We start from the raw sequence: 26,203 nt of genomic DNA, 5'->3' as shown, positions 1-26,203 counted from the left end.
AGTTGTGGCTGTAGACGATGGTTGTGGCTGTGGTTGTGGCTGTAGACGGTGGTGGTGGCGGCCAGTACCGGAGGGAGTCTTGAGAATGTTGGTGATGTTTCGCAGGCCGACGAACGAGAACTGGTAGAGCTTCCAGTTCTGCTGGTTAGCGAGCTCCACTGAGCTGCTGCTCCAGCGGTAGATAATCTCGTCCTTCGGGTAGCCGTCTTGCACAACAACAACAATCAAACAACATCGTCAACAACAACAATCAAACAACACCGTCAACAACAACAACAATCAAACAACATCGTCAACAACAACAATCAAGCAACATCGTCAACAACAACAACAACCAAACAACATCGTCAACAACAACAATCAAACAACATCGTCAACAACAACATCGTCGTCGTCGTCGAAGCGTGCATGGGTGTCCGTGTGTGTGTGCGTGGGTGTCCGTGTGTGTGTGTGCCCGTGTGTGTGTGCGTGGGTGTCCGTGTGTGTGTGTGCCCGTGTATGTGTGCGTGAGTGTCCGTGTGTGTGTGTGGGTATCCGTGTGTGTGTGTGTGTGTGTGCCCGTGTGTGTGTGCGTGGGTGTCCGTGTGTGTGTGCGTGGGTGTCCGTGTGTGTGTGCGTGCGTGTCCGTGTGTGTGTGTGTGCCCGTATGTGTGTGTGCGTGGGTGTCCGTGTGTGTGTGTGTGTGTCCGTGTGTGTGTGCGTGGGTATCCGTGTGTGTGTGCGTGGGTGTCCGTGTGTGTGTGCGTGGGTGTCCGTGTGTGTGCGTGGGTGTCGGTGTGTGTGCGTGGGTGTCCATGTGTGTGTGTGCGTGGGTGTCCGTGTGTGTGTGCGTGGGTGTCCGTGTGTGTGTGGGTATCCGTGTGTGTGTGCGTGGGTATCCGTGTGTGTGTGCGTGGGTGTCCGTGTGTGTGTGTGCCCGTGTGTGTGTGCGTGGGTGTCCGTGTGTGTGTCCGTGTGTGTGTGCGTGGGTATATGTGTGTGTGTCCGTGTGTGTGTGCGTGGGCATCCATGTGTGTGTGTGGGTGTCCGTGTGTGTGTGCGTGGGTATCCGTGTGTGTGTGCGTGGTGACCCGAGTTTGATTTAGCTCACGGCCACCAACACCAGTGACGATTATCTTAACCGGTCCTGGGCCTCCTCTAGGTCGACTCGGCCTCAAACGAGTACCCGCTGTGGTGTGTAGTAAACATCGCCACTGGGGAGACAAAGGCGGTCGGGCGTGGTGTTGACTACCCACCGACTCGTGCACCGTGCCAGCCTTCATAGGTGCTGCTCGCTAACAGCACTTGCCCCTACAGTCTGTTAAGGCTATATGGGGGATCTTTGTCTTTGTGTGCATGCGTGTGTGCGTGTGTGTGCGTGTGCATGCATGCGTGTGTGTGCGTGTGTGTGTGTGTGCGTGTGCATGCATGCGTGTGTGTGCATGCGTGTGTGTGCGTGTATGTGTGCGTGGGTGCATGCGTGTGTGTGCGTGTGTGTGTGCGTGTGTGTGTGTATGCATGCGTGTGTGTGTGTGCATGCATGCGTGTGTTTGTGTGTGCGTGTGCATGCATGTGTGCGTGTGTGTGTGTACATGCATGCGTGTGTGTGCGTGTGTGTGTGCGCGTGTGCATGCATGCGTGTGTGTGCGTGTGTGTGTGCGTGGGTGCATGCGTGTGTGCAAGCGTGTGTGTGCATGCGTGTGTGTGCGTGTGTGCTTGGGTGCATGCGTGTGTGTGCGTGTGTATGCATGCGTGTGTGTGTGTGCGTGTGTGTGTGCGTGTGCATGCATGCGTGTGTGTGCGTGTGCGTGCGTGTGCGTGTGCATGCATGCGTGTGTGTGCGTGTGTGTGTGTGCGTGTGTGTGCGTGTGTGTGTGCGTGGGTGCATGCGTGTGTGCATGCGTGTGTGTGCATGCGTGTGTGTGCGTGTGTGCTTGGGTGCATGCGTGTGTGTGCGTGTGTATGCATGCGTGTGTGTGTGTGCGTGTGTGTGTGCGTGTGCATGCATGCGTGTGTGTGCGTGTGCGTGCGTGTGCGTGTGCATGCATGCGTGTGTGTGCGTGTGTGTGTGTGCGTGTGTGTGGAGCGATAGTGTAGCGGTTAGCGCTGCGCTATGAACCTGGCGACCCGGGTTCGATTCGCGCTCACGGGCAACACCAGTGACGATTATCTGAACCGGTCCCGGGCCTCCCCTAGGTCGACTCAGCCTCAAATAAGTACCTCGTGCGGTGTGTAAACATCGCCACTAGGGAGACAAAGGCGGTCGGGCGTGGTGTTGGCCACCCAGTCTGTTAAGGCTATATGGGGGATCTTTTATCTTTGTGTGTGTGTGCATGCATGCGTGCGTGTGCATGCATGCGTGTGTGTGCGTGTGTGTGCGTGTGTGCGTGTGTGCGTGTGCGGAGGGAGGGGCTGCTCACAGCTGGAGAACTCGAGGGGGCACGCGTGCTCGTCCATGGGGAAGTTGTGGAGCGCCAGCTGACACTCGGCGTGAATAGTCAGCCTGCAGCGCAGCGCGCACACACACGCGGCTGGGTGAATAGTCAAACCGGTGAATAGTCAAACCGGTGAATAGTCAAACCGGTGAATAGTCATACCGGTGAATAGTCACACCGGTGAATAGTCATACCGGTGAATAATCATACCGGTGAATAGTCAAACCGGTGAATAGTCAAACCGGTGAATAGTCATACCGGTGAATAGTCACACCGGTGAATAGTCATACCGGTGAATAGTCAAACCGGTGAATAGTCAAACCAGTGAATAGTCAAACCGGTGAATAGTCATACCGGTGAATAGTCATACCGGTGAATAGTCATACAGGCGAAGAGACGACTTGGTGAAGTCATAGGGGCGAATAGTTAGAGATGATAGCAGAGAGACGAGTAGAGTGTAGACCACGTGACCCCCCCCCTCTCACCTGAGAGTGTAAACCACGTGACCCCCCTCTCACCTGACAGTGTAGAGCACGTGACCCCCCTCTCACCTGAGAGTGTAGACCACGCGACCCCCCCTCTCACCTGAGAGTGTAGACCACACGACCCCCCACTCTCACCTGAGAGTGTAGACCACGTGACCCCCCCTCTCACCTGAGAGTGTAGACCACGTGACCCCCCTCTCACCTGAGAGTGTAGACCACGTGACCCCCCCTCTCACCTGAGAGTGTAGACCACGTGACCCCCCCTCTCACCTGAGAGTGTAGAGCACGCGTCCCGTGTTCCAGATCCTCAGCAGCTGGTTAGGCGTCGTGATCCAGTGCGTGTCGGCCATCTTGGAGTTGCGGAAGAACGTGTCGGGGATCCAGATCTTGCCCACCATGTTGCTGTTGAGGCGCAGCACCTTCATGGTGTGGTTGAAGCGCAGGCGACTGTCGTGCCACGTCTGGGCGAAGAAGAGGTCGATGGTGTACTCCTGCCACACGGGACACACACACACACACGGGACACACACACACACACGGGACACACACACACGGGACACACACACACGGGACACACACACACGGGACACACACACACGGGACACACACACACACACGGCACACACACACACGGGACACACACAGACACACACGGGACACACACACACGGGACACACACGGGGGACACACACGACACATGGGGGACATCGCTCCCTTCCTTCTGCCATGTAGCTCACACGCGTGCGTGCGTGCGTGCGCGTGGTCGTTGTTCAACGCGCGCGTGTCCTTGTCCATTGACGTGGTCAGTATGAGCAGGGCCTGGGGTAACTCATTTAAGGCTGAGTCGACCTAGGGGAGGCCCAAGACTGAGTTCACATGTTCATCACCGATGTTTGTATTGACCGTGAGCGGGGAGCGAACCGGGCTGACCGGGTTCGTGGCCTCACCGCACTCCCCACAATCACGCAATCACACACACAATCACACACACAATCACACACACAATCACACACACAATCACACACACAATCACACACAATCACAACACACACAATCACACACACACAATCACATACATACAATCACACACATACAATCACACACAATCACACACACAATCATACACACAATCACACACAATCACACAATCACACACACAATCACACACAATCACACACACAATCACACACACAATCACACAATCACACACAATCACACCCACAATCACACAATCAAACACACAATCACACAATCACACACACAATCACACAATCACACACACAATCACACCCACAATCTCGCACACAATCACACACAATCACACACGTGCACAATCACGATCACACACAATCACACGCACAATCACACACGCGCACAATCACACACACGCACAATCACACACGCGCACAATCACACACACGCACAATCACACACACGCACAATCACACATCCACACAATCACACACGCGCACAATCACACACAATCACACACGCACACAATCACACGCGCGCACAATCACACACAATAACACACGCACCGACACGCACAATGACACACGCACCGACACGCACAATGACACACGCACCGACACACAATCACACACGTGCACAATCACACACACGCACAATCACACAATGACACACGCACCGACACACAATCACACGCAATCACACGCACAATCACACACAATCACACACATGCACAATCACACACAATCACACACACAATCACACACATGCACAATCACACAATCACGCACAATGACACACACACCGACACACAATCACACACGCACGCACCGCACCGACACGCACAATGACGCACTGACACACAATCACAGCGACACACAATCACAGGCAGTGAGTGATTGTTTTCATTTCGGAGGAACCTCACTTGGACCACTTCACGGTCGCTAACGGTGGCCGTTTGGTGCAGTGCAGCATGGAGAGAGAGCGAGGAGAGAGAGAGGAGAGAGAGAGAGGAGAGAGCGAGCGAGCGAGAGGGAAGGGGTAAGAAGGAGGAGAGCAGAGCGTGCAATATTTCGTGAAATCTTTCATTTAAACTGGGGGGGGGGGGCACGTAAAGCATTGAAAAAACAAAAAACGAAATGATGAACGAAGCAAAGTGCCGACTACACCGAGCATCTTCTTGTTTCCTCTGATCGTAAACAAAAGAAAAAGAGAGAGCGAGCAAGGAAAGAGCGAGAAGAGAGAGCAGGGGAGAGTATTTTTAGACTCCGTGAATCACGCTCGGTGCTCTGCGCATGTGCGTGTGTGTGCGTGTGTGTGCGCGTGCGCGCGTGTATGTGTGTATGTGTGTGTACGTGTGCTTGCAAAACGTGGACCCCCCGAATGGAACATCTTCGCCGGTTAGAAACATTTAGGCTGGCCTGCCTACGATCCATCCTGGGTTTAACCAGACTGGATTGTGTGAGGAGCTCACAAATCCTTGAAAGATCTGGGCAAGGTCCCATCGGTGAGCTTCTCCGGCGGGCAAGGCTGCGATGGCTGGGTCATGTAGCCCGCATGCCCAGCCACCGCATGCCGAAACAGCTTTTGTTCGACCGGATCGAGGGGGCTAAACGGGCGCGGTACGGGCTAGAGAAGAGATGGAGTGATGTGGTACAGGAGGACGTGGAGCTGAGTGGACTTGCCGATGACTGGTACCAGAGGTGTCAAGATCGGCCTCTGTGGAGGAGGCTCGTGAAGGACGCTACTGGGCAGTTGGAGGTAGTTGCCCTCCAACAACAACGGAGGGCGGAGGAGCGATGCTCACAACAACGAGCGGAGCGCCGGGTGGCTAAAGCACAGCAGGTTGGCACAGTAGGGGGCACAGGTGGTGCATCAGCCAGTCATTTCAGTCAGTCGACCCGTGGCACCTGGGTCTGCCCCGTGACTTCCTGCCAGCGGGCGTTCGACACTCCACGTGGCCTCAAGGTGCACATGTCCTGGCACAAGCGTCGTGGTGACGTCACCGCCACTTAGTGGCGAATGGCGGTTGTTGTTGTACGTGTGCGTGCGCGTGTGTGCGTGTGTATTTAGTGTGCGTGTGTGTGTGCGTATGTATGTGTATTTATGTGTGTGTGTGCGGTACGGCAAAACAACCCCCTACCTCCTCGCGGTGCCGGACGGGCAACTCTGTCGTGGACAGTGCTGTGGGGAAACGGCCAAATCCGATTGGCCCCTCCCCTCATGGCATCTGTGACCACCACAGTGGCTAAACGGGGGCTCTGGACGGGTGCGAGGGGCTGGTAACCCCTCCACCTTCAAAAATTTACCACGAAACCACAAGGAGACAGGCGTATATGACGTATTCTGGCCAAACCCCAATTGGCGGAGCCAGGAGATTGAATTTCTACCTTCGAGGCTCCTCCAGAAACAATGATAAGCCACTTCGTGAGGCCACGTGGAATGTTCGAACGCTCACTGCGGAGGAGAGGCTGCGACTCCTCTGTCGGGAGCTGGACTGGTACCGCCTGGATCTCTGTGGCATTCAGGAGGTCCGGTGGGCCGGTTCTGGCTCCTGCCACCATGAGGGGTGGACAGTCCTCTACTCGGGGCAGCAGACTGCCAAACAACAGGGTGTGGCTCTTCTTTTGAACAAAAGAATGAAGGGGGCGTGGGAGCGTGGCGGTGAGGTGTGGGAAGCTGTAAGCCCCAGGCTACTTTGGGCTCGCCTTCCCATAAACCGGAGGCGAGGAGTGGTGGTCGTGGTTACTTATGCCCCCACCGAAGACGAACATCTGTGGAGGGATGCAGGCAAAGCCGATGAGTCAGATGCCTTCTATGACCTCCTGTCACAGGTGCTGGCTAAAGTGGCCCCTCGGGATAGAGTCATCTTGTTGGGTGACTTCAATGCCCGAGTTGGTCATGATGCTGGCACCTGGTTTGGAGTGATTGGAGGGCATGGGCCAGATCAGCTCAATAACAACGGTAGGAGGCTGCTAGATTTTTGTGCAGCCCATGGGCTTATAATTACCAACACGCTGTTCCGGCATCGGCGCATCCACACAACATCATGGATGCATGCTGGGTCCAAGCAAGTACATCTGCTGGACTACATAGTGACGGACCAGCGGATGCGAGCCCATGTGCTTGACACCAGGACCTACCGTGGAGCTGATCTGCCCTCTGACCATCGTCTAGTCATCTGTAAGATGCGCCTGCCATTCTTCCACTCCGGTGGTGGGTGTACACCCACGACCCCATTCCAACCTAAAGTGGCCTGGTCTCAGTTATCTGATGAAAGTTGCAAGCGAGAATGTCATCATCGCTTGCGGCTGGGGTTGGCATCGTCTCCCACTCCTCCTGATGTTGAGGGTAAATGGGTGAGGTTTAGGAATGACTCATGCAGCTGCAATGGCTGCTTTGTGTATGCGGTCCAGACCTCCCCAGAGACCCTGGCTGACAGAGGAGGTGTTCAGGATAGTTGAGAAAAAGCGATAGGCCCACTGTCATCAGCTACAGAATCCTACGTCAGAGAATGAGGAGGCTTAACGCAGCCTTCGCTTGGAGGTTCGGAGAGCGGTGAAGCGCTGCAAGGATGGGTGGTGGTCGCGGGTTGCTGAGGAGATGGAGTCTGCCTCAGTGGGCCGCGATCACAAATCTCTATTTAACTCCATCAAAAAAGTAACCTGCAGCGCCACACCCATTGCCATCATTAGGGGAAAAAAGCGGTGATCCAATCTCCGACCCCCAGGAATAGGTTTGCAGATTTTCTGAGCATTTCTGTGAGGTCCTGGGGCAGGGGAAATCCCTCAGCCAGGAAAACATCGTGGCACAAAGTGGGGATGACCCTACTGAGGCTGCAGTGCCTCATATATTGGAAGATGTCACCCCCTGTGAGTGGCTGGCTGAGGTGCCATCTGATGAGGAAGTACTGAAGGCGATCCGGAGTCTGAGACCAGGAAAGGCACCGGATAGAGATGATTTCCCAAGCGAAATGGTGAGGGAGGGTGGCGTTTGTGCACAGACTGCCCTATATGACATCATAACAGCAGTCTGGACCACTGGACGGGTTCCGCAGGAACCCGTGTAACAACTACAGGGGCATCTCACTCCTCAGTGTGCCGGGAAAGGTCCTGGCAAGGATAATTCAACATCGCCTTGGCAGGCACGCTGAGGAGAGGCTTGTGGAGCCCCAATGCGGTTTCAGGAAAGGGTGGTCCTGTACAGATGCCATATTTTCTGTCCGTCTGCTACAGCACAGGTGTAGGGAATTCCAGCAAGACCTACATCTTTGCTTTATTGACCTGGTCAAGGCCTATGATACCATCAGTAGGCCTGGGCTCTGGGTTGTTCTTCGTGCTTTTGGAGTCCCTGACCCTCTGCTCATGATCATTAAGGACCTTCATGATGGTGAGCGGGCCTGGGTAAAACTACGTGGTCGGGAGTCAGAGCCATTCCTTGTACACCTTGGGGTACGACAAGGATGTCCTCTGGCTCCCACATTATTTAACATCTATTTTGACCACCTAGTTTGTGAAGCCTTCAATAGCTGTACCGGAGGAATCTCCATTTGGTACAAATATAATGGGAGGCTGATCGATGCCTGGGTGCAGTCAAGGGATGGCTCCCTATTACTCAACCACGTTATGTATGCCGATGATTTGGTAATAGCTGCTCATTCAGAGGAGTTGTAGACGCTGCTGCTGAGACTGGGGTGTGCCACTAAGAGATGGGGCCTTACCATCAACCCCACCAAAACTAAGCACCTGCCTGGATATTTTGTACCATCAGACACTCCACCCCCACAAATCCCAATCGGTGATGGGGTAGTTGTGGAGAGAGTGGAGAGTTTCCCATACATGGGCAGTGTGCTTATGACCGGCTCCAGGTTAATAGCAGAGGTCTCACTCCGAATCAGTCGAGCGGCAATATCTTTTCATCGGTTGCGTAACGCTGTGTGGAAGCTACCTGGTCTATCGCTCCGCACTAAGCTTCAGGTCTTCTCGGCCATGGTCATTCCCTCCCTTCTCTACGCTTGCGAAATGTGGACCCCCTTAATGGAACAACTTCACCAGTTAGAAACGATCCATCCTGGGTTTAACCAGGCTGGATTGTGTGAGGAGCTCACAAATCCTTGAAAGATCTGGGCAAGGTCCCATCGGTGAGCTCCTCCGGCAGACAAGGCTGCGTTGGCTGGATCATGTAGCCCGCATGCCCAGCCACCGCATGCCGAAACCGCTTTTGTTCGGCCGGATCGAGGGGGCTAAATGGGTGCGGCACGGGCTAGAGAAGAGATGGAGTGATGTGGTACAGGAGGACGTGGAGCTGAGTGAACTTGTCGATGACTGGTACCAGCGGTGTCAAGATCGGCCTCTATGGAGGAGGCTCGTGAAGGACGCTACTGGATAGTTGGAGGCAGTCGCCCTCCAAGAACAACGGAGGGCGGAGGAGTGAAGCTCACAACAACGAGCGGAGCGCCGGGTGGCTAAAGCACAGCAGGTTGGCACAGTAGTGCGGGAGGTGCAACACGTTTACACAGAGCAACCACAACCAAGAAACACCTCGGAAACCATCTCTCCATCTCTTCCTCTCCCCCACACTCTCTTTCTGTGCATACCCCTCCCTCGTGTTTATAACAACACGGCATCACTTCTGGTCCTCTAGTAGACGGTTCCATCTGTGGCTCTCCACCCTCCACCACGGAGCGCGCGGCCTCCTCCGTCGCCCGCTGCTCCTCAAAGGCTGCGGGGGGCGGAGCTCCGGCCACACCGAGGCACCCACCGGAGCACGGAAGATGCCTGGGCTGCCGGGCGGACAGTTCCCCTCCGCGGCCGCCTTCCTGGGCCTGTCGGTGGCCAGCTGAGCGTGGCTCGCGAGTCCATCGACGAGGCCAACCCCAGGTCGCGATCCATCCGTGGCCCAAAGACGAAGATCGCCAGGGAGAAGTGGGCGCTGAACTCGAGCGGCGGAGGTCCCTGAGGCGCTCGTACCTCGGCCCAAAGTAAAGCCGCCTCTAGAGAGAGATGCGGGGCAGGGAGCTTTCTCCACACGTCCACCAAGGCAGTGGCATCCAGGAGCCTCCCTCTGTAGCTTCCTCTTAGGCCGCCTGTCCCAAAGCCGCCCCCGCGAATTATCCGGCATGCCGAGTGTGTGTCCCGGCCAAGGGCCGCCGCAAGAGGTGCAGGTACCGAATCTTTCCTTGGTCGGTGACCAGCCGGCACGCGTCCCTGTGGGCAGGTGGGCGGTGACCTCGTCGGCCTAGACCGTCGCCGCGAGCGCCCTGCCCTTCGCCGCTTCGGTCTCGATGATGAGCTCGGGGGTCGAGGGTCGCGACTCCACAGGAGGTGCTGTCAAGGTGGCTGTGGAAGGGTTCCCCTCGCCACGCCGTCCTCCGCAGACACCCTCATCCTCAAACGTGAGGTGGCGTCTCCCCGATTAAAAACACCGAGGCGGCGTGCCTCCTCGCAAGGGACCTTGCGAGGTGGCGTGCCTCCTCGCAAGGGACCTTGCGGAAAACCTCGGCACCGCCTCCCGACACCCACTCAAGTTCAAGGGGCCGCTGGACATGGGTTTGGTGCACGGTGCTTGTTCTTGGCCTCTGCTGCCTCCCACTTAGCGAATTGGTCGCGGAAATCTCTCACTCTTGATGTGTTCCTCCCACGGGACTCGAGTCCCTGCTTGGTGAGGAGTCTCAGGGCGAGGATTACAGAGGCCTTTATTGCCTTGAAGTGGTGACATCTAGAGAAGGCAATGTCCCCATTGGTCTCTCCTCAAGGGAGTCCCAGAGACCTGGGCCGTCTGAGGGGTGCAGATCTGTGGACATCTAGCTTCCCTCACTCCCCACACCGAGGCAGTCCTCCCGATCCGAATCGTAGCTGCAGGACCTGGGCCGACACTTGGCCCAGTGGCGTCTTCTCCCCGAGGGTCAGAGACGGCCTGGGGTGGTTCCTGCTCGGGCCCATTGGGTGCATGGCCGGGGGGGGGGGGGGTTGCTTCCACCGGTCTAGGGCCGGTAGTGAGATGGGGACGCTCCTCCTCGTTCCCACTCGCGTCTTCCTTGCGGGTTGGTCAGCGCGATCGATGTCTCCTCCCCACTGGCTTCCTCCTCCATCCTCCTCCATCCTCGTGGTTGAGGGTGGAGCAAGTTGCCACGGCAGTCGCTGCGTCCTGCGCCTCCACAGCTGGCGGGTGTGAAGGCTCTCTGGCCTAAGGAGACGGACCGGTCTCCTGGGCCGTGTCGCCCTCACTGTCCATGAGCTCCTGAAGTGGCAACCGCTCCCTCAGCCGCACGCTGCTTCTCCCTCCTCGCTGCTTCTCCTCACTGCTTCTCCCTCCTCACTGCTTCTCCCTCCTCGCTGCTTCTCCCTTCTCGCTGCTTCTCCCTCCTCACTTCTTCTCCCTCCTCGCTGCTTCTCCCTCCTCGCTGCTTCTCCCTCCTCACTGCTTCTCCCTCCTCACTGCTTCTCCCTCCTCGCTGCTTCTCCCTCCTCGCTGCTTCTCCCTTCTCGCTGCTTCTCCCTCCTCGCTGCTTCTCCCTCCTCGCTGCTTCCCCCTTCTCGCTGCTTCTCCCTTCTCGCTGCTTCTCCCTTCTCACTGCTTCTCCCCCCTCGTGGCTTCTCCTACCTCGCTGCCCGTGCGTCACGTGCGCCGGTGTCCGGGAAGATGAAGGGCGCGTCTCCAGCAAGTCTGGCGGCCGTCCCGCTGCCCGGGAGTCAGCAGGATGCGCGCCTACCTCCTGGAAGACCGGACGCGCTACAGGACGTGCTACAGGACGCACTACAGGATGCGCTACAGGACGCACTACAGGACGCACTAGAGGATGCGCTACAGGATGCACTAGAGGACGCGCTACAGGACGCGCTACAGGACGCGCTACAGGACGCGCTAGAGGACGCGCTACAGGACGTGCTAGAGGACGCTCTACAGGACGCGTTACAGGACGCACTACAGGACACGCTACAGGACATGCTTCAGGGCAGGACCTCTGCACCCCAGCGGCAGGGCCGTATGGGCGACACGACCGTGCCCAGCTTGGTCACGCGCTCCAACACGGCCTTGTCGGGGATGTGGGGCGGCACGTTGGAGATGATGACTCGTGCAGCCGACGTAGCCAGCGGTTCCGGTGGGATGTCGAGGCCGCCGATGGCCGTCCCCTTCTCGACGGCGGTGTGGGCCGCCCTCTCCGTCATCGGGAAGAAAACGGATTTTCCGTTCACCTTTCTATGCACGTGCGCGATGGAGGCTGGTGGGACGATGGTCACCGGGGCCTCGATGGCGGTGGTAGTGGTGCTCGAGGCGAAGCAACGGATGCCGCGCTCGCACGACGGAAGCAGCAGAAGTCGCTGCTGCTGCCCACTGCGGGGGGCTGGGCTAGGAGCAGGGGCCTGAGTGGGGGTCCCATGACTCCAGCAAGATTGGCAGCTGCAGCTCTTCCTACCCCGAACTACGACCTGATCGAGGTGGCAAAACATTTTATACAAGACGGTCTATCACGTTGTGTGTTTTGACGACCTCTTAAAACTGTGCGCACTGTCACACAGAGCTCCTCCGGAGGGACATAAAGAATAATAGTTAATAATGTTCAGTAGCATAGCAAACAAAACAAACCGCGTGACACAAACTAAAGGGTGTTGAAAACGAAAGACCTTGCACGCGAATGGGAGGGCCCAGACAGCGCGTTCTGTGACGGTGACTCGCGGCAAGGGAAGGAACAGAAACATCAGAGAGGGAGCGACAACACACGACATGATAAACATTGTGAACACGCCTAAACAAACACAAGATCCAGGTCCGGTTCAACACAGTACACAAAATACGTGATCTGATCCCATCCGTAAAGGATGTCATTCCTGACTTACAGTACCCCGGCGTTTACAAATTGAGTTGTACCTGTGGTGACTGCTATATCGGGGAGACGAAACGACATGTTTCTGACCGAATTCGTGAGCACAAATCAGATCTGAAACACGGCAGAACGAATTCTTTGGCCGTAGCTGATCATTGTTTCAACACAGCGGGTTCTCATGATATTATCTTTTCCGAGACCAAGGTGCTCTGCAAGCCGTCTGGATACCACCAAAGGTTTATCCATGAGGCCTTACAGTTTATATTCATATCCACATCACCAGCCTCTTACTCCAAGCCTTGCACATCACTAGGAAATTTCAGGTGCAGCTTTCCAATCGTGTAAGTAGTTTTGTCCGATTCCACTCTCCCCCGCTCCCCCCCATCTGTGGTACTTGAGCAGTTTCCCCATACTCACCCTGCCCCCCCACCCTCCTCAGCTATATAAACCCGTGTTAGAGCCATCTCTTTTACATATCTTCGTCACCTGATGACGGACTCTTGTGTTGTGCCCGAAACGTCGTGATTTAATTTAATTGCTTTCATTTATTTTATTTTATTGATTTTTTTTACCTTCGTGATTTTACCGAAAAAAAAACAAAGAGTATTGTGAACACGCTCACAAACTTAGTAAGTGGGGGGGGGGGGAGTCCAAACGGGGTAGAGTCGGGGGTGCACTGCATCCTCTGCTCTCAAAGCGACCCGTGTGTGGTACTGCACCAGCGGCGTGTTCACGTGGAACACACCGAAGCGATAGAAACAAAATGGAATATCACAAACTCAAATCGTTTTAGGAAAGCTCAAAATAGGAAAATGGAGCGTTGTGGCTGTGAAATGAACTCGGGGATTGTACAGAGAACGCGCCAGTGGACTGCAGGGAGCGTGGCCCAACACCCCAAGCAGTGAAACAGAAAAGAACGAGGCGCTAAACAAAACGGTGTCGAGATGAACGAACGAATGATACAAATGCGTGTAAAGAACAACACTCACTGGTGGTGAATGAAATTCCCGCGAAAAAAGGTGAAGAAAATAGTGACGAAATAAAAGTGTTTAGAGGTAAGGCCTGGAGCTCTGTGTGAACACGTGTCTCTCTCTCTGCTCCCCTCTCTCTGCTCCCCTCTCTCTGCTCCCCTCTCTCTGCTCCCCTCTCTCTGCTCCCCTCTCTCTGCTCCCCTCTCTCTGCTCCCCTCTCTCTGCTCCCCTCTCTCTGCTCCCCTCTCTCTGCTCCCCTCTCTCTGCTCCCCTCTCTCTGCTCCCCTCTCTCTGCTCCCCTCTCTCTGCTCCCCTCTCTCTGCTCCCCTCTCTCTGCTCCCCTCTCTCTGCTCCCCTCTCTCTGCTCCCCTCTCTCTGCTCCCCTCTCTCTGCTCCCCTCTCTCTGCTCCCCTCTCTCTGCTCCCCTCTCTCTGCTCCCCTCTCTCTGCTCCCCTCTCTCTGCTCCCCTCTCTCTGCTCCCCTCTCTCTGCTCCCCTCTCTCTGCTCCCCTCTCTCTGCTCCCCTCTCTCTGCTCCCCTCTCTCTGCTCCCCTCTCTCTGCTCCCCTCTCTCTGCTCCCCTCTCTCTGCTCCCCTCTCTCTGCTCCCCTCTCTCTGCTCCCCTCTCTCTGCTCCCCTCTCTCTGCTCCCCTCTCTCTGCTCCCCTCTCTCTGCTCCCCTCTCTCTGCTCCCCTCTCTCTGCTCCCCTCTCTCTGCTCCCCTCTCTCTGCTCCCCTCTCTCTGCTCCCCTCTCTCTGCTCCCCTCTCTCTGCTCCCCTCTCTCTGCTCCCCTCTCTCTGCTCCCCTCTCTCTGCTCCCCTCTCTCTGCTCCCCTCTCTCTGCTCCCCTCTCTCTGCTCCCCTCTCTCTGCTCCCCTCTCTCTGCTCCCCTCTCTCTGCTCCCCTCTCTCTGCTCCCCTCTCTCTGCTCCCCTCTCTCTGCTCCCCTCTCTCTGCTCCCCTCTCTCTGCTCCCCTCTCTCTGCTCCCCTCTCTCTGCTCCCCTCTCTCTGCTCCCCTCTCTCTGCTCCCCTCTCTCTGCTCCCCTCTCTCTGCTCCCCTCTCTCTGCTCCCCTCTCTCTGCTCCCCTCTCTCTGCTCCCCTCTCTCTGCTCCCCTCTCTCTGCTCCCCTCTCTCTGCTCCCCTCTCTCTGCTCCCCTCTCTCTGCTCCCCTCTCTCTGCTCCCCTCTCTCTGCTCCCCTCTCTCTGCTCCCCTCTCTCTGCTCCCCTCTCTCTGCTCCCCTCTCTCTGCTCCCCTCTCTCTGCTCCCCTCTCTCTGCTCCCCTCTCTCTGCTCCCCTCTCTCTGCTCCCCTCTCTCTGCTCCCCTCTCTCTGCTCCCCTCTCTCTCCCCCTCTCTATCTCTCTCCCTCTCTATCTCTCCCCCTCTCTATCTCTCTCCCTCTCTATCTCTCTCCCTCTCTATCTCTCCCCCTCTCTATCTCTCTCCCTCTCTATCTCTCTCCCTCTCTATCTCTCTGCCTCTCTCCGCAAAGCGAGCATCGATTTGCCAAACCGGCGGTCGCATCGGTGACTCGGACCGTGGGCTGTGTCCCGTGCACGAATTGTGGAGATGTTAACTACCTCGTCTAGTGTACGGGAGGTCACCGGCTGGATCCCGACCCTGACGCACGCTGGGCTCCGCCACATAAACAGCGAGACCGGGGAGACAAAGGCGGACCAATGAATAGCTGCTGCTGCTGCACGCTAACGGCACTTGCCCCAGCAGGCTACGCGGGGAGATTTGCCTTGGCTTCTTACCATGTTGATGGCGGACACGGGGCCGATGCTGTTGACGAAGATGTCCACTTCCACCTTGGTCGGTCGCACTGCGGGACAGGAGCGGGGTCAGGTGGAGTGGTGGTGGTGGTGATAGTAGTGGTGGTGGAGGCTGTGGGGGAGGTGATGGTGAAGTTGATGGTGATGTTGATGATGGTGGCGATGTTGATGTTGGTGATGTTGATAATGGTGGTGGTGATGTTGATGGTTGCGGTGATGTTGATGATGTTGATAATGGTGGCGATGTTGATGTTGGTGATGTTGATAATGGTGGTTGTGATGTTGATGGTGGCGGTGATGTTGATGATGTTGGTGATGTTGATGATGTTGGTGATGCTGATAATGGTGGCGATGTTGATGTTGGTGATGTTGATAATGGTGGTGGTGATGTTGATGATGGCGGTGATGTTGATGATGGTGGTGATGTTGATGATGGTGGTGATGTTGATGATGGTGGTGGTGATGTTGATGATGATGGTGGTGATGTTGATGATGGTGGTGATGTTGATGATGGTGGTGATGTTGATGATGGTGGTGATGTTGATGATGGTGGTGGTGCTGTTGATGATGGTGGTGGTGTTGATGGTGGTGATGTTGATGATGGTGGTGGTGATGTTGATGATGGGGTTGATGTTGATGATGATGGTGGTGATGTTGATGATGGTGGTGATGTTGATGATGGTGGTGATGTTGATGATGGTGATGTTGATGATGGTGGTGATGTTGATGATGGTGGTGGTGTTGATGATGGTGGTGATATTCTTAGTTTTTTCGGTAAAGTCACGTTGAAGAGAAACAACAAAATAACAAAATATATATAAAACAATAAAAATTCTCACGACGTTTCGACCATAACTCAAACGGTCATCATCAGGTGTGTCGGTTTGCATAAATTTATTTTGAAAATGGCATATTTATTTATTTATATATATAAAAAATAACGTTTGCCTCACGCGCAACGATTGGCAGTTTGCCAGGACTAGTCCATCTATTTTTTGAAAAGAGGAGGGGGGAGACGAAATTTGTTTTTTATGTATGCTGTCTGAAAGCCACTGTAAGCGTGAACAATCAATCAAGAACTGAAATGATTTATCAAATCTTTCCAATGATTGCTAAGATAGAATCCATCTTCTCAGTTGAAATTGTCTCTGTGTTTGTATATGTGGATAGCCTCATGAACGAATCTCTCATGGAAGCCAGATGGCTTACAAAGAACCTCCGTCTTGGAAAAGTCAATGGCATGTGAGCCTACTGAATTAGAACAATGATCTGCTACGGCCGAGGTGTTGGTCCTACCGTGTTTAAGGTCTGCTTTATGTTCACGAATGCGGTCCGAGATATGGCGTTTGGTTTCTCCAATGTAACTACTACCACAGAGGCAACTTAGTTTGTAGACACCAGGGTATTGTATGTCCGGAATCACATCTTTTACAGACGGAACCAGATCACGGATTTTATGTAATGTGTTGAAACGGACCTGGATCTTGTGTTTATTCAAGATTTTGGAGATCTTTTTTGTGATCCCAGCAATGTAGGGTAAAGTGATGGTTTTGAAAGGCTCCTCAAGAGGGTTCTTCTTCATGGTTTGAGTGATAGCTTTGCGGATTGTATAGTCGGAGTAACCATTAGCCCTATTTCGTCTCCCCCCTCCTCTTTTCAAAAAATAGATGGACTAGTCCTGGCAAACTGCCAATCGTTGCGCGTGACGCAAACGTTATTTTTTATATATATAAATAAATAAATATGCCATTTTCAAAATAAATTTATGCAAACCGACACACCTGATGATGACCGTTTGAGTTATGGTCGAAACGTCGTGAGAATTTTTATTGTTTTATATATATTTTGTTATTTTGTTGTTTCTCTTCAACGTGACTTTACCGAAAAAACTAAGAAGATGGTGGTGATGTTAATGATGGTGGTGGTGATGTTGATGATGGTGGTGGTGATTTTGATGATGGTGGTGGTGATGTTGATGATGGTGATGATGTTGATGATGGTGATGTTGATGATGATGGTGGTGATGTTGATGATGGTGGTGGTGGTGATGTTGATGATGGTGGTGATGTTGATGATGATGGTGGTGATGTTGATGATGTTGGTGATGTTGATGATGATGTTGGTGATGTTGATGATGGTGGTGATGTTGATGTTGGTGGTGATGTTGATGATGGTGGTGGTGATGTTGATGATGGTGGTGGTGATGTTGATGATGATGGTGGTGATGTTGATCATGGTGGTGGTGTTGATGTTGGTGGTGATGTTGATGATGGTGGTGGTGATGTTGATGATGGTGGTGATGTTGATGATGATGGTGGTGATGTTGATGATGTTGGTGATGTTGATGATGATGGTGGTGATGTTGATGATGTTGGTGATGTTGATGATGATGTTGGTGATGTTGATGATGGTGGTGATGTTGATGTTGGTGGTGATGTTGATGATGGTGGTGGTGATGTTGATGATGGTGGTGGTGATGTTGATGATGATGGTGGTGATGTTGATGATGATAGTGGTGGTGTTGATGATGGTGGTGATGTTGATGATGATGGTGGTGATGTTGATTATGGTATGTTGGTGGTGATGTTGATGATGGTGGTGGTGATGTTGATGATGGTGGTGATGATGATGATGGTGGTGATGTTGATGATGTTGGTGATGTTGATGATGATGGTGGTGATGTTGATGATGTTGGTGATGTTGATGATGATGTTGGTGATGTTGATGATGGTGGTGATGTTGATGTTGGTGGTGATGTTGATGATGGTGGTGGTGATGTTGATGATGGTGGTGGTGATGTTGATGATGATGGTGGTGATGTTGATGATGATAGTGGTGGTGTTGATGATGGTGGTGATGTTGATGTTGGTGGTGATGTTGATGATGGTGGTGATGTTGATGATGTTGGTGATGTTGATGATGATGGTGGTGGTGTTGATGATGGTGGTGATGTTGATGTTGGTGGTGATGTTGATGATGGTGGTGGTGATGTTGATGATGATGGTGGTGATGTTGATGATGGTGGTGGTGATGTTGATGATGATGTTGGTTATGTTGATGATGATGGTGGTGATGTTGATGATGATGTTGGTGATGTTGATGATGGTGGTGATGTTGATGTTGGTGGTGATGTTGATGATGGTGGTGGTGATGTTTATGATGATGGTGGTGATGTTGATGATGATAGTGGTGGTGTTGATGATGGTGGTGATGTTGATGTTGGTGGTGATGTTGATGATGGTGGTGGTGATGTTGATGATGATGGTGGTGATGTTGATGATGGTGGTGGTGATGTTGATGATGATGTTGGTGATGTTGATGGTGGTGATGTTGATGATGATGTTGGTGATGTTGATGATGGTGATGTTGATGTTGTTGGTGATGTTGATGATGGTGGTGGTGATGTTGATGATGGTGGTGGTGATGTTGATGATGGTGGTGGTGATGTTGATGATGATGGTGGTGATGTTGATGATGATGGTGGTGGTGTTGATGATGGTGGTGATGTTGATGTTGGTGGTGATGTTGATGATGGTGGTGGTGATGTTGATGATGATGGTGGTGATGTTGATGATGGTGGTGATGTTGATGATGATGGTGGTGATGTTGATGATGTTGGTGATGTTGATGATGGTGGTGATGATGATGATGGTGGTGATGTTGATGATGTTGGTGATGTTGATGATGGTGGTGATGTTGATGATGATGGTGGTGATGTTGATGATGGTGGTGGTGATGTTGATGATGGTGGTGGTGATGTTGATGATGATGGTGGTGATGTTGATGATGATGGTGGTGATGTTGATGATGATGGTGATGTTGATGATGGTGGTGATGATGATGATGGTGGTGATGTTGATGATGTTGGTGATGTTGATGATGGTGGTGATGTTGATGATGTTGGTGATGTTGATGATGATGTTGGTGATGTTGATGATGGTGGTGGTGATGTTGATGATGTTGGTGATGTTGATGATGGTGGTGGTGATGTTGATGATGGTGGTGGTGATGTTGATGATGTTGGTGATGTTGATGATGATGGTGGTGATGTTGATGATGTTGGTGGTGATGTTGATGATGTTGGTGATGTTGATGATGATGGTGGTGATGTTGATGATGATGGTGATGATGATGGTGATGTTGATGATGGTGGTGATGTTGATGATGATGGTGGTGATATTGATGATGATGGTGATGATGATGGTGATGTTGATGATGATGGTGGTGACTCACTTCCGATGCCGGGACGCAGCTTGTTGTCGTACCCCTCCAGCATGCGGTTGAGGATCTGCGTGACGTCACTCTCGTAGACTTTCGGGGCGAGGACCCACGTCTTGTTGAGCGTCAAGTCCTCGAAGTCGTCGCTCTCGATCTTCCCATTGCTGGCACGACACACACACAGCGGGCCCTGGGTGAGTGGGCGCGTGAGTTGGTGAGTTCATGGGTCGGTGGGTAAGTGTGGTGGCGTTATCGAGTGGGTGGGTGGCTGAGTGGGTGGGTGGCTGAGTGGGTGGGTGGCTGAGTGGGTGGCTGAGTGGGTGGCTGATGGGGGAGCTGAGTGAGTGGGTGGCTAAGTGGGTGGCTCAGTGGGTAGCTGAGTGAGTGGATTGGCTAAGTGGGTGGGTGGCTGAGAGTGGGTGGCTGAGAGTGGGTGGCTGAGTGGGTGGCTGAGTCGGCGGCTGAGTGGGTGAGTGGGTGGCTGAGTGGGTGGCTGAGTGGGTGGCTGAATAGGTGGCTGAGTGGGTGGGTGAGTGGGTGGGTGGCTGAGTGGGTGGCTGCGTGGGTGGCTGAGTGGGTGGCTGCGTGGGTGGCTGAGTGGGTGGCTGTGTGGGTGGTTGAGTGGGTGGCTGAGTGAGTGGGTGGCTGCGTGGGTGGCTGAGTGGGTGGCTGAGTAGGTGGCTGAGTGGGTGGCTGAGTGGGTGGCTGAGTGGGTGGCTGAGTGAGTGGGTGGCTGAGTGAGTGGGTGGCTGAGTGGGTGGCTGAGTGAGTGGTGGGCTAAGTGAGTGGGTGGCTGAGTGGGTGGCTGAGTGAGTGGGTGGCTGAGTGAGTGGGTGGCTGAGTGAGTGGGTGGCTGAGTGAGTGGGTGGCTGAGTAGGTGGCTGAGTGGGTGGCTGAGTGGGTGGCTGAGTGAGTGGGTGGCTGAGTGAGTGGGTGGCTGAGTAGGTGGCTGAGTGAGTGGGTGGCTGAGTGAGTGGGTGGCTGAATAGGTGGCTGAGTGAGTGGGTGGCTGAGTGGGTGGCTGAGTGAGTGGGTGGCTGAGTGGGTGGCTGAGTGGGTGGCTGAGTGGGTGGCTGAGTGAGTGGGTGGCTGAGTGGGTGGCTGAGTGAGTGGGTGGCTGAGTGGGTGGCTGAGTGAGTGGGTGGCTGAGTGAGTGGGTGGCTGAGTGAGTGGGTGGCTGAGTGAGTGGGTGGCTGAGTGGGTGGCTGAGTGAGTGGGTGGGTAGCTGAGTAGGTGGCTGAGTGAGTGGGTGGCTGAGTGAGTGGCTGAGTGGGTGGCTGAGTGGGTGGCTGAGTGGGTGGTTGAGTGGGTGGCTGAGTGAGTGGGTGGGTGGCTGAGTAGGTGGCTGAGTGAGTGGGTGGCTGAGTGAGTGGCTGAGTGGGTGGCTGAGTGGGTGGCTGAGTGGGTGGCTGAGTGAGTGGGTGGCTGAGCGTTTCCGCTACTCTGCCTCCCCACCCGTGCGTCTTTGCGCACTTTTATAGCTCGTAAGTTTGTTGTTGTAGTTTGTTTTTGTTGTTGTAGTTTGTTTTTGTTCGTGTTGTTTGTTGTTGTTTGTGTTTGTTTGTTGTTTGTTTGTTGTTGTTCTAATTCACAGCGGGGTTTTTACGCGCCCGGCTGCCAAAGTCGCTACGTTTTATCGGCCCCGGGGCTCCCGCACATTGTTGTGAGCCTCGTCTCTCCTGTATCCCCCGCCTGCTGCTGCTGCTGGGAGGGCGACCGCCTCCAGCTGCCCCAGCGTCCCTCACGAGCCTCCACACAACAACAACAACTACTCACGCCATTCGCCACTAAGTGGCGGTGACGTCACCACGACGCCCGTGCCAGGCTAGGTGCACCTTGAGGCCACGTGAAGTGTCGAAGCCTCGCTGGCAAGAGGAGGTCACGGGACAGACCCAGCAGGTGCCATGGCTTGGCTGACTGAGATGACTGGCAGATGCACCACCAGCAGTACCCCCTACTGTGCCAGGCTAGGTGCAGGAGGTCACGGGACAGACCCAGCAGGTGCCATGGGTTGGCTGACTGAGATGACTGCCCGATGCACTACCAGCTGTACCCCCTACTGTGCCAACTTGCTGTATTTTATCCACCCGGCGCTCCGCTCGTTGTTGTGAGCGTCGCTCCTCTGCCCTTCGTTGTTGTTGGAGGGCGACTGCCTCCACTGCCCAGTAGCAGCAGCGTCCTTCACGAGGCTCCTTCCTACGTGACCCAGCCGTTCGTTTGTGATGTTAGTTGAGGGGTCGCTCTTGTAAAGTTGCCCCAACACGAATGAATCTCAGAGTGTAAAGTTGCGTTGCTGTTAGAGATTCAGCTGGGATTAAAAAATAACCTGGACGTCGATTCAACAGTTGCCCAAATCTTGGAGACACCAAACTCATCCACCCAGTCAATCAACTTCGTAGCGACTCACTCCACCCACCAACTCACCCACCCATCCGTTCAATCAACCTCCTGTTTAACGCGTAGGCTTTCGCGACCAATATTATTCATACTAACGGGTTTTGGGTTAGATCGCGTTATTTACAAATGTGTCACAACCCTCCACCACCCGACACGGCCAATCAGTAAACAAAAGTGTCACGTTGACAAAAGACAAAATAGTTCACTACTTTAGCCCACCGGTGTCTTGTTGGAGAGTGAATCCACAACATTTACAATCTGCGTGGTATGACGTTTCGCTGGTAATTACATCAACCAGCATCTTTGGGCGATTTGCCAGAATGGTGAAGCCCTCCACGTGCTCCCGGTCTTAAATAGATCATCATCAGCAGCAGCAGGGAGCCGTCATCGCTGAACCATTCAGGTGCAGAGATCAGAGGCGGAGGAGGGGGGGGGGGTTAATAATGTAATTGATCAGTAATCAGTGAATTGTTATGATTCATCTATAAGGAGTTGTGATGTGTATTATTTAACAACTGAACCCAATCACTATACCTAATCAGGTGCAGAGATCAGAGGCGGAGGAGGGGTGGGTTATTGTAATTATAGACTGTTAGTAATCAGTTAATTAGTATGTGTTTCCCCCTATAAGGAATTTTAATTGTAATATGTATTATTTAATAATACGCTTCCAGGCCGCACTAAGCCTGTAGCTGTCAGAGCGATTCAAATTATTTGCATTTTTCGCAAATATCAATCGGCCAGTAATCATGATTTGAAGCGGTCCTGTCAACCTCCTACCAACTCACCCACCAACTCGCTCGTTCACCAACTCACCCCAACTCCTCACACCACAACGAATCACAATTATATTCACAATTATATTCACAACGCGACATGTACACACGCACACGACTCAGTTGTCAGCACACACACACCACCACGCACACACACACACACCACGTACACACACACACCCCGTACACACACCACGTACACACACCACGTACACACACGACGTACACACACACACTACGCACACATACACCACGTACACACACACACCACGCACATACACACACCACGCACACACACACACCACGCACACACCACGTACACACACACACAACGTACACACACACACCACGTACACACACACACCACGTACACACATAACGTACACACATACTACGTACACACAGTACACACACACCACGTACACACACACACACCACGTACACACACACCACGTACACACACACACTACGTACACACACAGTACACACACACCACGCACACACACACACCAAGTACACACACACACTACATTATTGACACACGCGTACACAATTTACTGAGCCAATAATCGCCAACAGACGACACAACACACGACACAACAGACACAACACAAGACACGACACAACAGACACAACACACGACACAACCAACACATCGCAATGTATCGTGGATAATGTTCACGAAGCATACTTCATAAATTGTGATCGAGATTGATTAATTTACGAGTGACGCACACGATTCTCGCAACACCACCACGTACACACACGTACACACACATACACACACGTACACACACACACGTACACACACACACGTACACACACATACACACGTACACACACACGTACCAACACACACACACACGTACACACACATACACACACACGTACCAACACACATACACACACGTATACACACGTACCAACACACACACACGTACACACACGTACACACACAACAACAACCGCCATTCGCCACTAAGTGGCTGTGACGTCACCACGACGCTTGTGCCAGGCTATGTGCACCCTGAGGCCACGTACACACACACACGTACACACACACGTACCAACACACACGCGTACACACGTATACACACATACACACGTACACACACGTACACACGCACCAACACACACACGCGTACACACGCACACGTACACACACGTACACACCACACACGCCACTGGCTATGCATGATGAACGCGAACCCACAACCACGCCGAACAGCAATGCATCACCATTGATTAGGGGCTGTCATTGATGGCTCTTAACCAATCCTTAGCTAAAAAAGACAAAGAGCCCCCGTGTAGCCTGTTGGCGCAAGTGCTGTCAGCGAGCACGGCACACCAGGGGGTGGGTGGCGACCACCATGCCCGGCCGCCTTTGTCTCCCCAGTGGCGACGTTTATACGAAGCACCGGGTACGCATTTGAGGCCGAGTCTACCTAGGGGATAATCGTCACCGGTGTTGGCCGTGAGCGGGAATCGAACTCGGGTCGCCGGGTTCGTAGCGCAGCGTAGCGCTAACCGCTGCCCCACCGCTCCCCAAGACAGACAGACACACACAGAGACACACAACAACAACCGCCATTCGCCACTAAGTGGCGGTGACGTCACCACGACGCTTGTACCAGGCCATGTGCACCTTGAGGCCACGTGAAGTGTCGAACGCCCGCTGGCAGGAGGTCACGGGGCAGACCCAGGTGCCACGGGTCGACTGACTAAGATGACTGAGATGACTGGCTGATGCACCACCTGTGCCCCCTACTGTGCCAACATCCTGTGCTTTAGCCACACGGCGCTCCCTCGTTGTTGTGAGCGTCGCTCCTCCACCCTCCGTTGTTGTTGGAGGGCGACTGCCTCCAAATGCCCAGTAGCCCAGTAGCGTCCTTCACGTGCCTCCTCCACAGAGGCCGATCTTGACACCGCTGGTATCAGTCATCGGCAAGTCCACTCAGCTCCACGTCCTCCTGTACCACATCACTCCATCTCTTCTCTAGCCCGTGCCGCGCCCGTTTAGCCCCCTCCATCCGGCCGAACAAAAGCTGTTTCGGCATGCGGTGGCTGGGCATGCGGGCTACATGACCCAGCCAACGCAGCCTTGCCTGCCAGAGGAGCTCACCGATGGGACCTTGCCCAGATCTTTCAAAGATTTGTGAGCTCCTCACAATTCAGCATGGTTAAACCCAAGATGGATCGTAAGCAGGCTAGCCTAAATGTTTCTAACCGGCGAATATGTTCCATTAGGAGTGTCCACGTTTCGCAAGCGTAGAGAAGGGAGGGAAATGACCGTGGCCGAGAAGACCTGAAGCTTAGTGCGGAGCGACAGACCAGGTAGCTTCTACACAGCGTTACGCAACCGATAAAAAGATATTGCCGCTCGACTGATTCGGAGTAAGACCTCTGCTGTTAAACTGGAGCCGGTCATAAGCACACTGCCCAGGTATGGGAAACTCTTTACTCTCTCCACAACTGCCCCATCACCGATGTGGCACGCTCCAATCTCAGCAGCAGCGTCTCCAACTCCTCCTCTGAATGAGCAACTATTACCAAATCATCGGCATACATGACGTGGTTGAGCAATAGGGAGCCATCCCTTGACCGCACCCGGGCATCGATCAGCCTCCCATTATATCTGTACCAAATGGAGATTCCCCCGGTACAGCTATTGAAGGTTTCACGAACTACGTGGTCAAAATAGATGCTAAATAATGTGAGAGCCAGAGAACATCCCTGTCGCACCCAAAGGTGTAGAGGGAATGGCTCTGACTCCCGGCCACATAGTTTTACCCGGGCCCGCTCACCATCATGAAGGTCCCTAATGATCGTGAGCAAAGGGTCATGGACTCCAAAAGCACGAAGAACAGCCCAGAGGCAAGGCCTACTGATGGTATCATAGGCCTTAACCAGGTCAATAAAGCAGAGATGTAGGTCTTGTTGGAATTCCCTACACCTCTGCTGTAGCAGACGGACAGAAAATATGGCATCTGTGCAGGGCCGCCCTTTCCTGAAACCACATTGGGGCTCCGCAAGCCTCTCCTCAGCGTGCCTGACAAGGCGATGTTGAATAATCCTTGCCAGGACCTTTCCCTGCACACTGAGGAGTGAGATGCCCCTGTAGTTGTTACAGTCTGTGCCGTCTCCCTTCTTAAAGAGGGGGACCACCAGGGCATCCTTCCAATCCTGCGGAACCCGTCCAGTGGTCCAGACTGTTGTTATGATGTCATATAGGGCAGTCTGTGCACAAATGCCACCCTTCCTGAGCATTTAGCTTGGGAGATCATCTCTACCCGGTGCCTTTCCTGGTCTCAGACTCCGGATCGCCTTCAGTACTTCCTCAACAAAATGGCACCTCAGTTAAAGCCACTCACTGGAGG

At 53.8% G+C, this 26,203-nt stretch overlaps 1 protein-coding gene across 2 annotated transcripts in view; it reads right to left on the bottom strand.

Moving 5' to 3' along the window:
- Positions 1 to 26,203, bottom strand: part of LOC116955715 (gamma-aminobutyric acid receptor subunit gamma-2-like) — a 37,664-nt gene that overhangs the window by 6,986 nt on the left and 4,475 nt on the right. Inside the window, exons 2-6 of one of the 2 annotated variants that reach the window (XM_032976977.2) lie at positions 19,669 to 19,817; positions 15,418 to 15,485; positions 3,170 to 3,390; positions 2,400 to 2,482; positions 69 to 206 (exon numbers count right to left, since the gene is read on the bottom strand). In XM_032976977.2, the coding sequence (XP_032832868.1) occupies positions 69 to 206; positions 2,400 to 2,482; positions 3,170 to 3,390; positions 15,418 to 15,485; positions 19,669 to 19,817 (659 nt within the window). Of the gene's footprint in view, positions 1 to 68; positions 207 to 2,399; positions 2,483 to 3,169; positions 3,391 to 13,681; positions 13,791 to 15,417; positions 15,486 to 19,668; positions 19,818 to 26,203 lie in introns of those variants that run through there. The other variant, XM_076053412.1, reaches the window with a different exon arrangement.

The sequence above is a fragment of the Petromyzon marinus genome, chromosome 61 (assembly GCF_048934315.1).
Source record: "Petromyzon marinus isolate PM22_M1 ecotype Great Lakes invasive population chromosome 61, UKy_Petmar_22M1.pri1.0, whole genome shotgun sequence".
Taxonomy (NCBI): Eukaryota; Metazoa; Chordata; class Hyperoartia; order Petromyzontiformes; family Petromyzontidae; genus Petromyzon; species Petromyzon marinus.
The sequence above is the reverse complement of the archived record's forward strand: the minus strand, read 5'-3'. Positions and strand labels throughout refer to the sequence as shown.